This window comes from Notechis scutatus, chromosome 1, assembly GCF_049901735.1.
Source record: "Notechis scutatus isolate UNSWTSFEM ecotype Mainland chromosome 1, rNotScu1.2, whole genome shotgun sequence".
Lineage (NCBI taxonomy): Eukaryota > Metazoa > Chordata > Lepidosauria > Squamata > Elapidae > Notechis > Notechis scutatus.
In genome coordinates, this window is record NC_142009.1 from 121,498,041 (window position 1) to 121,513,929 (window position 15,889).

A 15,889-nucleotide genomic window follows, 5' to 3' on the forward strand; every position below is an offset into this window, starting at 1 on the left:
AAGACTGTGGTTAGATGCAGTTAACAAAACATTCAAATTTTATACTGAAGCCCATTACTTCAGGATAGACAGACAGACAAGACAAGACAGGATGATAGGTACAGACAGAGAGACAGATAGACTGATATAGGTATAGATATAAATAGACAGGATAGGTACAGATATAGCTAGCTAGCAGATAGACACTGGTGTATTTGCTTACAACATTAATTTCTCACAGCTAAAGTTTTTTAAAAAAATGTACTTATGAAATGCATCCTAAATACAATCAGTAGGTCATCCACACACAAAAAAGTCTAATTTTTTTTTTTAAAGTCAGCAATCGCCTAGCCCAAGATGAAACAGCTTCCCAGGGCAGCAACCAGATGCTGGGGAGAGGAGGTGGGCCAGGCACTGCAGCCGATCAGAACTGGGGCTGCTCCTAGAATGGAACAAAACTCTTCGGCCATCTGCTTTGAAGGGCTCAAGAGAGTTCCGATTAAAAACAACAACATCCTGCACTGTTTATTGGTTTGAAATAAACAGTGCACGATGTATTTCCAGCAGGCTGGGAATGAGAGCCCGGCAGTGAATGAAGAAGCAAGAATGGATCTGCACGTAGTTTTCTAAAGTAGAAGTAGTAACACGGTTAATACTTCTCAACTAGAAGGGAGAAAAAAAAATCAGATTTTTCAAATAGCTGATTTTCTTATTTTAATATAATGCTTCAGTTAATTTTTCCTCATTTAATGAATCCCAATTACTGACATTTGAATCCTACCCCTAAATTCTCTGGGCATCCATGTTCTCTGACAAACTAACAGCAAAAGCACATACTCACCTGTGAAAGGTTCCACGGAGTTTGCGGTGTTTGCGGGTGCATGCCGTATTTCTGTGGCTGGGGTATCTGTCCCAATACTGTTCCTTGGGGCCCACCAATGCTTTGAGGGAGTCCCAAACCAGCAGTCTGTGTAGTGACTGAAAAGCCGTTTGGCATTCCCAGGCCCACCATCATGCCTACATTCTGTCCAATTACAGGCACTGGTGGGGCCATCATGTTTCCCATCATTGGGGGGGCTGGTGGCACTGGTACAGGGCCTCCCATGGCTGGAAACGCTGGAAAATGAGCTGAGGGCTGGGCAGCAAAGGGCAGCGGCTGGGCCCCCATGAAGACTCCTATTTGGGGAGGAAGGAGTGGAAAGGAAAAGAAGAGGTTTATGCCAGTCAAACCTCACATTTGTCCAACATGGCTATCTAAATAAGATTAGGGAGTAAAACTTGCCTCCAGGTGACTCATTATATGATAGTTTAAAAAGCCATGTTTATCTTCCATGCATGTTGACTAGAGTTTTCAGATTGAGGAAGGTTGTAAAAACTATTAATAAACAATTAGGGAAGTGTATGGTGATGTATGGTGTGAGTTTGGAGATCTCGCATTCATTAACAGATAGAAAACCAATTTTCCTCTTGTTCTGGCCCAGCTTTCATATTTCCTTTGATCCTTTGCTCGTTCTCTCACGATATAAAGTTAGCTCTATAATGTGGCTGGGTTGTGTGTGGCTTTATAATTTGTAGGACTTCTTTTCTAGTCTAACAAGCCCAGAGTTCTTGGGGAAAAAAACTATAGATTTTTTCTATTATTTTACATGCAAAGCTGCTGGTACATGAGCCCTTGACTATGGATAATGAGGTATCATCTTATTTACCAAGCACAGATCTGGGAAACCAGGGATAATGAAACTGTGCATAGCAAAGGCCTTGCAATTACATTTTTCTCAAGCCAAGGCAGAGGGAAATGAATAGTAAAACCAATGGACGATCACCTCCATTTCTGTCCTTTAGAAGGTTAGCTTCATCTTAATACCAGATGAGATGGAGAAAATAAATGACTGGGCAATTTATGAATTTTAAGAAACAACTTCCCTCAAACACCTTAATGGTGGACTATTTAATTACCTATGGTTTTTCTAAAGCAGTGATTGAAAATCTTAGTTTAATTTTAATTGATTCTTAATCAAACTTCAACTTTTTTGGGGGGGGATTCAGTCAGTAGTTCTGGGAAAAGCAGAAGATTTCTATCTACGGTAATAAGTGAGAAAAGAACTTATCAGGAAAAAAAAACAGGGCAGCCCCACTTCTGTTTAGCTCTATCCTCCTTGCCCCCACCCACTGGCATATTGTGTGTGGTTCAGCAAAGCTGGCTGAGGAATTCTGGGAGTTGAAGTCCACAGGTCTTAAAGTTGCCAAGGTTGGAGACCTCCAACCTTGATCTAAACCAAACCAAAAGAACAAATTGTAAAGTTACCCTAAATTGCTTTTCTGTTCTAATGAAATCAGAACAATTTCCAACCATTTATATTTTTAAAGGTGAAAACATTTCCTAACATAGTAACTTTGATACCATTTAGCGTCCCTTTAATCCCGGGTCTCAAATGCCTGTTAGATCCAAATACTCCATGTAACTCATGTTAATTTGCATCATTTGTATAATGATGTAATTTGCATTACTACAAAAATGATGGGAGTTCATGCAAATAGTGTACATTTAAGTGAACTGTTAATACAACAAGATTTAGTCTGTTATTTCAGGGAAATGTCCGGATGTAGATTTTTTTCTGCTACACCGGGAAGTCCCATAAACAGCAGCTTGTTAAATCAATTTTACTTTACAAGCAGAAGCTTTTATTTCAAGAGTCATGTCATCTCTCTTAATTCCTTTATTTTCTTGATTGACATTTATTTGTTGTTAAGCTGTCTATTTGTTAATCACCTTTTGTTTCAGAATAAAAGGTAAAGATAAAGGAGTCTCTGCAGGTTTTACTCTGCTAGTTGTAGCTGACTTTAGGGTTCAATGCTCATCTCTGTTTCTGAATATTTTTACACACTCCCATAGTTCTTTTATCATGCACAGTTTGCTGCTTACTTAATGTTCTTTTTTTTCTATATAAATCTCTTTTCTTCTCCAATCCTTCATCCACAGTAGCAATATATTACATCTGATTCAGGACATCCTGAATTTAATCCCAGAATCACTTTTTTAAATGGCAGAACTATACTAGTGGACATTATTATAGTAATAGTAATATAATGCGACAGTATTGTAGCATTTTAATATTGCAGAAGCAATACAACAATAATGACCAGCAATGTTCTTTTAATAGCAATAGCACTTAGAGTTATATACCGCTTTACAGTGCTTTACAGCCCTGTAAAGTTTAAAGAGTCAGCATATTGCCCACAACAATCTGGATCATATTTTACCCACCTCAGAAGGATGGAAGGCTGAATCAACCTTGAGCCTGGTGAGATTTGAACTGGCAAATTGCAGGCAGCCAGCAGGCAGCAGAAGTAACCTGCAGTACTCATTCTAACCACTGCACCACAACGGCTGATTTTAATGTACTAGTTTAGAAGAAATTTAATCAGTATCTATTCATTGGAGAAGTCTTCCCAGATGGGAGGCTGTAATTTCTATTAAGCATGTCTCTGAATTAAGCTCTACATGAAAAGAAGGCAGCACTAAGGAAAAGAGACTAAAGTTGAGGACAATGAAATACCTCATCTACTGAGCGCTTAATGCTCAGCAATACATGGTTCAGTTGCTTTAAACACACACAAATACATATTCAAGACTGGGCATTTGTTTTAATTGGGTGTTTTGTAATAACTTTTAAAATGTAAATCCAGACTCACTTCTACAGGAGCATCCCTTTTTCTAGGAAGAAGACCTAGCCACAAGTTTTGTTAGTAATCTTTTAAACAATGCACATTGGAAGTAGATCAGACAAGTAATCACCTGGGACATTCTGCTGGGGAAGAGTGCCTGTGCCATATAGGGACAAGATGGAATCCTTGGAGAGCGGTTTCTTTGCTGACTCTTCCAATTTTGTTTGTTCAGTAAACAGATCAAGATCTCCAGATGCAGCAGATAACGTGGCAGCCACTGGGTTGGTGGAAGCATTCTGGGAAATAAAAGTCAAAGACTGATGAAAGCCAAACAGTGGAGATAGAAGTGTGTTGTTAAAAATTATATAGCAACTTCAGAGACAAGTAGCAAAGTTCCCAAATATTAATACCACAAATTTATTTACACCACATAAATAACACCAGCATCAATGCATGTAAGTTGTATATTCTTTGCATATAGCTGCAGTAAAAAAATAAAAATAAGAGTAGTTCCGTATTTTGTGCAGCAAGTGAATTATTTGCAATAAAGATGTAAAAGCTATATTTCCTGTTTACATGTGTATATCTGGAAACTGGCTAGATTAAGATCACATGGGCATCTTTATGTCAGTTTATACTCTTCATCAATATTTTGTGGCTTTCTTAAAAAGTCCCTTACATTTTCCATGTCACAGCTAGAATTCTTTTTAGGATCCACTTTACAGTGCCTTACTTTTTCAGAAGAAATTATCATTTAGTGAAAATTCAATTCTGCCCTTTTCCTCAAGTGATTTAAAGAAATATTTGGAAAAAGGAATACAACTGAAACACTGAACAAAATTTTCACCATGAATCAATGTTTCGCAAATGTAATTAAATTGCTATTTATTGTTAATTAATAAGATTCATGGAAAGAAAGTCTCAAATAGTTTATAAAGCTTGGATTCCCAAAGTTTTTAGGTGTGTCTCAAAAAAGAGAGACACATCCCTACCATAATCACAATCAGTTTTGCATTGCCCCCTGCACAGGAATAATGAAAAGGGAACAGATCAAATAGTACAATTTAATGATATGTTCATCTTTTCTTCAATTTGCAAAGTATAAATTGGCACCTAGGTTAATAGCTCATTATTCCCAATCTAGCCAGGGATGAGTGAAATAAAGGCTTCTTCAAATAATCTCCAGTTCATCTTCTGATGTAAGGAGCTATATTTGACCTTACATTTATTTTATAATGTAACATAAAAAATATGTTTCATTGGTAACCAGTAATTTTGGGGAGCCTCGATTGAAGTATCAAGGGCAAACATCCTTAACCTCTTTCCAATGAGCTATTAATTATTTTTTTAGTGCTGCTATGGAGAGGGAGGTATTGTAAATTGCCGCAGATATTACATCTCTTTAACATGCAGGTATCCTCATTTAACAATAATTTGTGTAGCCACTGTTCAAAGTTAAAGGCAGCACTGAGAGAATGGTCCTTACACCTGGTTCCTGAAGTTTTGGGTACTGCATGGTCACATGATCAAAATTTGGGTAGCAGGCAGTTCACCTGCACTTACGACCAGAGGGGCACATAACCCCCCATGTCTATAATCTCTCCCCCCATCCCCCATACCTGCCCTTTTGGCTGCTCTGCACAATACTCAGCAAATCCAATGCTGGGGTTGAAGAAGAGGCCAGGGGCATGGATCAGGATGGGCCCTTGCCGAATAACCAGTTGTATTCCGTTAATGATGGTGTCGGTGATAGCCGTGAATATTATTGCTAAGTTGGGCTGCCATGTGATCTCATGTTTTACAACTTCACTGTATAGCAATGGAATTTCCAATTACTGTCGTAACTTGAGGACTACCTGGACCCTGACATTGCAATATGCCACTTTAACCATATATTCTGTAATGTATCCAGTGGTGGGATTCAAAAACGTTTACTACCGGTTCTGTGGGTGTGGCTTGGTGGGCATGGCCATGTGACTGGGTGGGCGTGGCTTTTTTTGCAGCCCCCACCTGTTTTTGGGAGCTTCCTAGCCACAGAGGAGTGGGGGGTCGTTCTTGCTCCCCTAAAGCTCCTCTGGGGTTCTGGAAGAAAAGGAACAGAGGGTGGGAGGGGCACGCAGCACCCCTCCAAGCTGTTTTGGGAGCTTCTTAGCCTCAGAGAAGCTTCGGGGGGGGGGTCGTTCTTGCTCCCCTAAAGCTCCTCTGGGGTTCTGGAAGAAAAGGAACAGAGGGTGGGAGGGGCATGCAGCACCCCTCCAAGCTCCCTTTTGGGAGCTTCCTAGCCTCAGAGAAGCCTCTGGAGGGGGCGTTTTTGTTCTCCTAAGGCTCCTCTGAGGCTCTGGAAGGCAAAAAATTGAGAGGGGAGGCTGAGCTTCTCCCTCCATTTTTTGCCTTCCTGGGGCTCAGCATGGGAAATCCCGGCACAGCTGATCTTATCTACAGCTGATTATCGGGAAGGGAAAAAAAGAAATACCTTAGGTGAATGTCAGGCAGGCAGGCAGGCAGGGTGAGCGAGCATCGGGTGGGAGGGCAACCAGGTGTGGGGTATGGCCAGCCAGAACTTACTACCGGTTCGGCGACCCACGGCAAATTCTTGCTACCGGTTCACGTGATCCGGTGTGAACCGGCTGAATACCACCACTGATTGTATCCTTATTCCCAATGTAACCTTGATAGCGTGCCAGACACTGACATAAATAATTTCTCCTTCTATTGCTTCTATTACGAATTCCAAAGTCAACTACCATGTTAAATTAATAGTTTTTTGTGCCTTACCTGGGCAGGTGGTATAGATGCGGCTGGCAAAGGATTAGAGATCATTGGGCCAAATATATCCAGATCATCATCATTCAGAATTGGGGCAGGAGTGATGATACTTCCATTTGTAACAGAGGAGTCAGCGGGACCATCTTACATTTTTTGGATTAAAAAAAATATTAAGACAAGATTGATAATTGTGAAGCATACACACATAGCATGTAGATACACTGATACAGCTAAAAGGTAGTTCTTGATACCCCACCTCCCAAAAAAAGTACCTGCTTCTGAAATTCCAATATCCCCCTCACCCGCATTTCAGGTGCTCGGCAACTGGGCCACCTTTCTGGCCATTTGTAGCATCCTGCAGTCATGTGACTTCAATTTGTAACATTTTTGTTGAAAAACAGCATTTACTTCAAATTTTTGGCAAAAGCATCCTATATAGCAAATACAATTGGATCGTGTAATGACCAAAAAGGTTGTAAAATCAGATTGGTCACATGGCCGACATGCTTTATGACTGTCATGACTTATGATGGGCAGGTTCCATTATGGTTGTAAGTCAAGGATTACCGTATGTTGGCAGAAATCACCAGGTTGTTTCATAAATTGTATTTAGGCTCCACCAATATTAAGCCAACACCTTATCATTCAAATTTACAACAGTAGAGGTGCAATCTTTCCATAGTCTCTTGGAAAATACTAAACAGAACAGAATGTAGCACTTAATCCAGAGCTTGTTAAATTAGGCTGAAGTTGCTAAAGATTCCCCATCTGTATTTTACAGATGCAGTAACAGCCTGCTTGAGGCAAAGTCTGTCTTAAGATATTGTGAGTTTGAGGTCAAAGTTACACAGACTAAAACCATTTGTGAGTGGAAGAAAAGAGGTTTTTTGTTTACAGGACCCCCAGCTGTAATCACAATATATGCAGTGGCCAAAACAGATGCCTAAGCTATTCCAAACACACAGAAAATGTTATTCCTGTCTACCTAAGTAATTCAAGAGAGAGATAAACCACTAGTTTGAGAAATAAGTGGTAGTTGACTAAAAATACAATTTCAGTTTTTTAGATGTTATGAGTGAAATTTATGTGATAGCCTTAACATCCATCCTCCTACAAGTCCAAAGTTAGAAACAGCCTCAGCATCAAAGTCTCAATTTGATAAACATGAAATGAAATCCCTCTAGATATCCATGTTATTTTTTTCTTCTTTTTTCTCAGCATGAAATCTGCCGTGGACTATTGAACTATTTTTAACATATTCATGTACACTTTATAGATTTACAAAACTGTAAACTAATATAAATTATGCTTTGAAGATTGCTTTTGGTTCCAAAGGAGTATAGCTCTGTTATTAATGCATTTATTTATAAAATATCAGACATTTCCACTATAAAGATGAGTTTCTGGGGTTTTTTTTAAGTCTTCTTCCCTTTGGGATGTACTTCTTCCTTCACTGAGTTTGAAGGTAAAATTCTTGGGAAAAAATACCCCAGTGAGGGATCATCTAAATATCTATATTAGACCTAAAAAATAAAATGTGCTCTACAGTCTGCAGCAATATCCTAGATGTAGGTCAACACCAAATATATACATTCTGGCATTTAATGTTGGTCCAGAACAATTAATAAATAAAATAAAATTTATAGTAAATGTAGGATATCTCCAAGAGGACCTGCCAAACCTCTCTCTCTTTGATCCTTTTCTGTATTGGAGCAAAAGTCTTTAGGAGGATAATGCTTAGAGGCAGACAGAATATCAACTCGGAAATTATGAAAACACAATTTCAAGGCAATAAAAGTAGTTTTTCTCTTGATGCTCCTAAAGGCATTCGCTTTTGGGATGTATCATAATAAAGTGGGCTTTCAGGAATCAGATTCTTCAGTAACTTTCTAGTAATGCTACTATGGTAAGATGAATATTTATCCACTTTACAGTATTTACAAATAAGCTTATCACGGCCAGAAAATTCCAGAAGAAAGTTGTCTCAAAAAACGTAAGTTGATCTAATTATTCTATTCTGCTTGAAAAAAATACAACTGTGTTGATTTTGCCCCAATTACTTCTCAGTTTATTCACATAGCAAAAGACAGGATAGGTTTTCTTGCGTCCCTGCAGTACTTACATTAAATATATATTTTTAATCAGCTCAAAAGCTTAGCATGTACTGTATGTGTAGTGCATTCACAGAAACTGGAGAAGCTTTGCAACATCTTCTATGAAGATGCTTTTTTAACGAGTTAAGATTCCAAAACTTCAGAATTTTGGGACAGTGTGTTGTAAACATAATTAATGGAAAGATGAAAATAATCTATTTGGCCTATTTAATTTCTACTGGATCTGCTAAGTGTATTTTTATACCATTTTCTGTGTAGTCACCACAAAAGTTAAATATATGCTTTACATGCATATATATTACACATACATATATGTACACACATAAACACAGATGAAACTAATGCATTAAAACACTGCAGATTTATAAAAGAGAAGAAAAACCAAAGAGAATACTTTTTCCATGATATTTATCCAAGAAAAGCAAGGATGAAGATAGGCACTTAAGAGAGGTTCCCAAATTGCTCTAGTGTCTCAGTATGTTTTTCACAGAACCCCTAGGCCAAAATTGTGATTAATAACCCCATGGTGACCTTGTATATGAAGTGCCCTGGGGTGCCACAACATAGAGTTTGGGAACTATAGATTTGAAGAATATAACAATAGTCATCTTATGGGTTTCAGTGGGAAAACAAGACCGTAAACTTTAATTATTATAAGTCAAGATTATACTGTGTTGCTTATAGCAAGGTCTTTGTGAATTAACTTAGAGATCATCTGAGTTTATTGCCCACATTATGAAGAAGGCACTGTGTCAAGCATTCAGATTCACCAGTTGTTTAAGGACATTCAGGTGAAACTCGAAAAATTAGAATATCGTGCAAAAGTTCATTTATGTCAGTAATGCAACTTAAAAGGTGACACTAATATATGAGATAGACTCATTACGTGCAAAGCAAGATAGTTCAAGCCATGATGTGTCATAATTGTGATGATTATGGCTTACAGCTCATGAAAACCCCAAATCCACAATCTCAGAAAATTAGAATATTGTGAAAAGGTTCAATATTCTAGGCTCAAAGTGTCCCACTCTAATCAGTAATTAAGCTATAACACCTCCAAAGGGTTGCTGAGACCTTAAATGGTCTCTCAGTCTGGTTCAGTAGGAATCACAATCATGGGAAAGACTATTGACCTGGCAGTTGTGCCGAAAACCATCATTGACACCCTCCATAAGGAGGGAAAGCCTCAAAAGGTAATTGCACAAGAAGTTGGATGTTCCCAAAGTGCTGTATCAAAGCACATTAATAGAAAGTTATGTGGAAGGGAAAAGTGTGGAAGAAAAAGGTGCACAAGCAGCAGGGATGACCGCAGCCTGGAGAGGATTGTCAGGAAAAGGCCATTCAAAAGTGTTGGGGACTTTCACAAGGAGTGGACTGAGGCTGGAGTCAGTGCATCAAGAGCCACCACACACAGACGGATCCTGGACATGGGCTTCAAACGTCGTATTCCTCTTGTCAAGCGCTCCTGAACAACAAACAACGTCAGAAGCGTCTTACCTGGGCTAAAGAAAAACAGAAGTGGTCTGTTGTTCAGTGGTCCAAAGTCCTCTCTTCTGATGAGAGCAACTTTTGCATCTCATTTGGAAGCCAAGGACCCAGAGTCTGGAGGAAGAATGGAAAGGCACACACTGCAAGATGCTTGAAGTCCAGTGTGAAGTTTCCACAGTCTGTGTTTATGACACATCATGGCTTGAACTATCTTGCTTTGCATGTAATGAGTCTATCTCATATATTAGTTTCACCTTTTAAGTTGCATTACTGAAATAAATGAACTTTTGCACGATATTCTATTTTTTTGTGTTTCACCTGTACATGCCCTTGCAATTGCTTCAATATATATATAAGAATTTCATTCAACAATCTATCATATACTATACCAGCTGTAACTTCCATAAAAACACAAATATAGTTCTTTACAATAATCAAAGTGTCAGATATCAATGTAGGAACTACAGAGCAATGAAGCCTCAATTTAGTGAACCTCTGCTTAGCAGACATGGGATGCAAGTTCTATTAAGACAGCCTTCAAAATAACAAAGTCTGTTGCATACAAAGTAACCTGGATGAAGCAATTAAGTTTTATCTTAGCTTACTTTAGCTTACATACTTATGACAGTTTATAGAATTTTAACATTACACAAAGTTTATAGAATTTTAACATCACATAAATTGACAAAGTGACGTGTATATAAAATGGTCAACCTTTCACTGTGGTTTCACTATAGTTAGATTGCCTCTACTCAGGAAAGATTATATGCAAACAAAACTTGTTGATTGATATTCCTAGCCATGTAACTAAGTTGACCCTCCAATCATACCAATTTTCAGAGGGAGAACTGGAATGGAAGGGGAAGGTTAAAGGGCAAACTACTTTCTGCAGTAATTGCCGGAGTTTACATGATACTTTGACATTAGCAGACAGATCCCAAACATATTCCATTCATATACCGGTGGAAAGATAAACAATTCCTTCTACAGCTACACAACTTTCTTTTCCCCCTGTGCTCAGAAGAAGGTGGTACATAAATAGAAAAAGTCTGGCAATGTTAAAAAAAACCTAGTCAGTTGTAGAAATAAATGAGGTTAAGGAAAACTGACATCCGTTTTGAACTCTAGAGCTTGAACTATTCATGCTCAAGTGAAAAGTTCCCCTTTCTATATGTAAAATCCTTGAATTAAATAATAATCTTTTCTCTGAATCTGAACATACAGATTCAGAGAAAAAGTGATTATTTAATTCAAGAATTTTACTAACAAATACACAAATAAAGAGTTTATGAGATACTTCATGAATAACAAGTTCTTCAGTGGCAAACAGCACTTTCCTAGAAACATAGGGGCATTTGCTCATCGTTATTCATATGTTCTGTCTTTTAATTGCTGGCTGAATATAAAGACAGACAGACAAACTCTACAAAGGCTTCCATACAAAGTTTCTTTATTGGATCACAAGGCATTCTCAAGGTGTAACTCACAGTTATGTTGAGATTCATCTAATGTCCAACTCTTTGCACAGCTGACTTCATAGTGTAAAAATACAGTGATCTTTCATCCCAAGGGTAAGACACCAGCACACTGCTGGGGTCCAAGCAGGAGCAAAGGAAACTCCCCAACCCAACCAAGGGTCAATTCAGTGACCAGTCAGGATTACAGATATGACCACATGACATGAACTACATTTCCCATGATGCATTAACTACATTTACCATGAGGCATTCCCTTAAGGGGACAGCTCCCAATTCTAACTTAACTATCTCAATTCCCAATTACCTATATACTGTCTGGACAGCACACCATATGTCAAGGGTTCTATATTGCACTATAGGAATTGCAGTTCCTGTAATAATCTGCCAAAATATGTATACCTTAAAATTGAGATCCCCTTGTAACATCAAATAGGATCCATATGAAAGGAAGTGATTTGGTTTTCCAAATGTATGAATTCTAACTTATTATTATAACTATATTTTCACACTTGCATTTTTTATAATACATTTCAAGTACCATTTCCAGGAAAGTAATGATTGTTTTTAAGTATGAATGACTTATCTTCTCCTTTTTCTCTTAGATAAGCTACAAGAATTTATAAAACTCATCTACTGGCCATTGTGATCCAATTTGGTTACATTTTATATTTTAATTCATTACAATAAAATCAGCTATTAAAAGGGATATGGTAAATGTACTTTCTATCAAGAGATTTAAGAACAAGCAAAACCTAAGCAATTCTCAATACAGGTAGAATTGTAAAAAAAGATATGCAGAAAAAAAAAACCTGCATTTGTATGCCGCCTACAGTTACTTGCTTGTGAGATGGGCGGGGGGAGGGTATATAAATTAGATAGATGATAGATAGATTTAAACTGATTAAACTGATTCATTAAACACAAAATATTGTATATATTTTTTTGCAAATTTTCAAGGTCAGTTTAAAAATAGTGCAACACATGCTTTACAAAAATTTTCTCTAAGCTGCTGTCCTCAGATAGATATGAGATACTATGCAGATCACTACCGCAATGCCTGTTTGGAAATTTAACTTAGTTAACAACATAGCTGCTGCATTGAGGAGACTAGCCAATGTGTCTATCGCTCACAGCACTTAACAGATGCTCCTAGAGACCCTTTAGTTATCCAAATGTCTACTCCAATATCATTCCAGTACTGAATATCTTTTATTTTCCCTAATTTGAGATGAGGTTAAATTTACAACTTCTGGTTTTGTGATCTGGTTTTCTAATTTGTTTTTGTATGTGTTTCAGAAATAAGTTTAATTATTATTGAAAGGAAACCTATACATTTTAAAAATAATTCAAGTCTGTGGTGCTGGTTAGGAGCCTATTCAGAAACGATTTATACGAAGGATAAATAACAATTCAATCCCCCAATTTCCCATTCATGAAAATAATATTCTTAGCCATTGAATCTTATCCTTGACAACTTTAAGATGTGTGATCCTCAGTTTCCAGAATTCTCCTTGCCAGCATGTTGTTCACATACCTTAAAGTTGTGAAGGTTGAGAATTTTTTCTCTAGGTTTATTTAACATGCACTAATGGCAAATGTTTAAATGTTAAGATACATAGACAAACATGTTCTATAAACAAAGAGTTATGGGAATGAAACAAAACTTGCAAATTTGTAACAGCTTGCTCTGATAAACTGTGGTGAATTTAGCCAAATTTGTCCAATTCTGTCACACAGGAAAACCATGATCCTCTGGACCTCTACTTTATAAACTTTAGATTCCAAGGACATTTTATTTGGATTTTAATCTCAAAGGACCAGACCACTGTTTCTGAAGCAATTGGCGGTCTGTATTTGTCATTTATATCAATTTATATCATTATGTAGTTGACAGTTTTCATATTAAATTACATCATTTGGATAATTATGCCAATGATGTAAATTAAATCTATGCATAAATTCGGATTTAACAGATATTCCAACTTAATGGATATACTTTCCTCCCAACGGTCCCTTACATCCAGGCTTTACTGAACAGAAAAGGTTGTTTTTAAGAAAAAATGGAAGTATGCTTATAAGAGAACTGAGTCAAAACAAAGAGGCCTAAGTTTTTGAGTACAATAACATTGAACCATAATTTAACAAACAAGATTTACATACTATATAGTATTTTCATTCTGGCATGCTTTCCTGTCCCTGCCACTAGTCTATAGTTATTGATGGCAGGACAATATGAAGATCATGCCATATGTTTGCTAAATGATACCATATTCCCAAGAATGAAAAGAAAAACAGAATTCGTTTCATTTTATTATCACTTATCTCTGAAACAAACCAAAAGGAGAAAATTTACTATTCTATAATCAATACTGGATCTCCAGAATCACAAAGTGGATTTTAAAACATCAAAGGGAACATTGGTTATAAAGAAAATTATCTAAGCAAAATATTGTTTAGAAGGTGGAAATTTAGTTTCTTCTTGTTTTTGGTAAATCTCTTCCTTAATGCCTGTTATTTTAAAATCAATCTAAAATGAATTCACTGATGCCCTCACATGACATTTGAGATTATCTGTTTTTAAGTGATAATATGCTGAGATGGTTGGTTACTTTAAAGTCTGCAACTATACATTTTCATTTGTTTTCTAATGAAACATCTAACTGGTAAATGGTACATCAAACAGAAAATGAGTTTTGTCTCTTTTGGCAAATTCAATCTTTCAACTTGATGGAAAAAGTAATGCTGTAACATTGCATAGTTTTGCAAGACATCCAACAAAAGGAGCAATTTTGTAAAAATATTATTTTAAAGGAAATGTCTTGTTTCTAAATTTAAAAAGTGATGTCAGTTACTGTGAATTTAAATCTCTAGTATGGGGAATTTACACACACACACACACACGCTAATCAGTAAAGCTAAAAAACAGGTATTATCTGCAGTATTATAAAAGGTTGGGAAATCAGTTGGAGAAAAAAATAACACTACATTACTAGTCAAGCCTACAATATTTTATAAGTACAACCACAAACCATGTGAACTGTTGGTAATATTGCTCTTCAATCTGAAATACACTGGCAAAGATCAAACAGTACACAGTGTACATTTTAAGAGGATGAGAGTAAACACGTTGGTCTCGCTATATTCATATACACAGAGAAGGGAATTAACTGATAGAATGGATTCCCTTTTCCCATGTGCTTCTCCAATTCTATTGCAGATATTTTATTGCTTGCCAGACAGGAAGTATAAGAAGGGAAAATCTATCCATGATGTATTTGCAAATCATCTTAAACCATTAGTACTTTATGGGAACCTATATTCAAGTCACACGTTAAATATTTGTAGAGCTCTAGAGTTGCTAAGTGTATTCTTTCCACTGATGCCACAGTAAAATAATCCAGTAATTTCCTGAATATTTTTAAATATACGGTGGCTAAGAGTTTCCTTTTTTTATATAAAAAATATGTAGAATATGCGAGAATGAACAAGAATAGCAACTAAGGCAACAACTGCTGCCCAGTCTTCTGGAATGGGTGGCCATAACAAAACCATTTACAATACTAGTAATAAAATGGCATCCTTTCTCAATGAACTGGGTCAGCAAAATTGTTAACTTACTTGTACAAAAATGACAATAAATCATTTTGCATAATTAGGTCAACAGCAGCCTAACTGAATGTCTGTCGACAACCCGCATATTGTATCTAAATCTGTACGTAACATTTGAAATTGTTAAACAACGCCTACCATCCTAACTACCTTTTGTTCTGTATACATTTTATTACCTGAAGAGTTTTAGAAGAGTCAAAAGCAAGCACACTATTTGGTGGCCTTCAGTTAGGTGGATAATAATGCTGTCCTAAAGTGGTAATTTTTCTAATAACTAAAACTAATATTTTTGGTCTCTTGAGGATCTTAAAATCTAGGAAAATTCATATGGGGGCTTTTTTTTTTTTAAGTAGGACAATCCAGCATTCAGTAACTGTCCTTGGAAACAGATTCAGCTTCCCGTAAAGCTGTTGTAATGAGTGAATTATATGCTCTCCATAACTGGTCTAAATTAATACATGGCTGTGGCATTCTGGAACAGTGAAATCAAAGTCCTACAGTACTTAAAGCCTATTATAATACCCTGCAATCATATCTCTAAAGGCTCTTTTCTCTTGAAAAGATGCTTCTTTGGCATTGGTGATAATACAGACAAGATGGAGGAGGTGGGAATAGCAGAAGCAAGGCCGGGGCAGCAGCATGGGAAGCTGCAATAAGCATCATCATTAGGTATACATCAGCAGGTATACTGCAATTATATATGTATCACAGCTGCTTCCCAAAAATTAAATAGCATGGGAGAATTCAAAGGCTAATGGTCACATTATTGATCACGATACTCCAGCATCT

The 15,889-nt window shown here is 37.0% G+C and overlaps 1 protein-coding gene across 2 annotated transcripts in view; it reads right to left on the reverse strand.

The window, feature by feature from the left end:
• SMAP1 (small ArfGAP 1) overlaps positions 1–15,889 on the reverse strand; it is a 61,115-nt gene that overhangs the window by 1,057 nt on the left and 44,169 nt on the right. For both annotated transcript variants that reach the window (XM_026665219.2, XM_026665221.2), the window contains 3 exons: positions 6,421–6,554; positions 3,776–3,941; positions 821–1,155 (listed from right to left, as the gene is read on the reverse strand). In XM_026665219.2, coding sequence (XP_026521004.2) covers positions 821–1,155; positions 3,776–3,941; positions 6,421–6,554 — 635 coding nt within the window. The remainder of the gene's footprint in view (positions 1–820; positions 1,156–3,775; positions 3,942–6,420; positions 6,555–15,889) is intronic.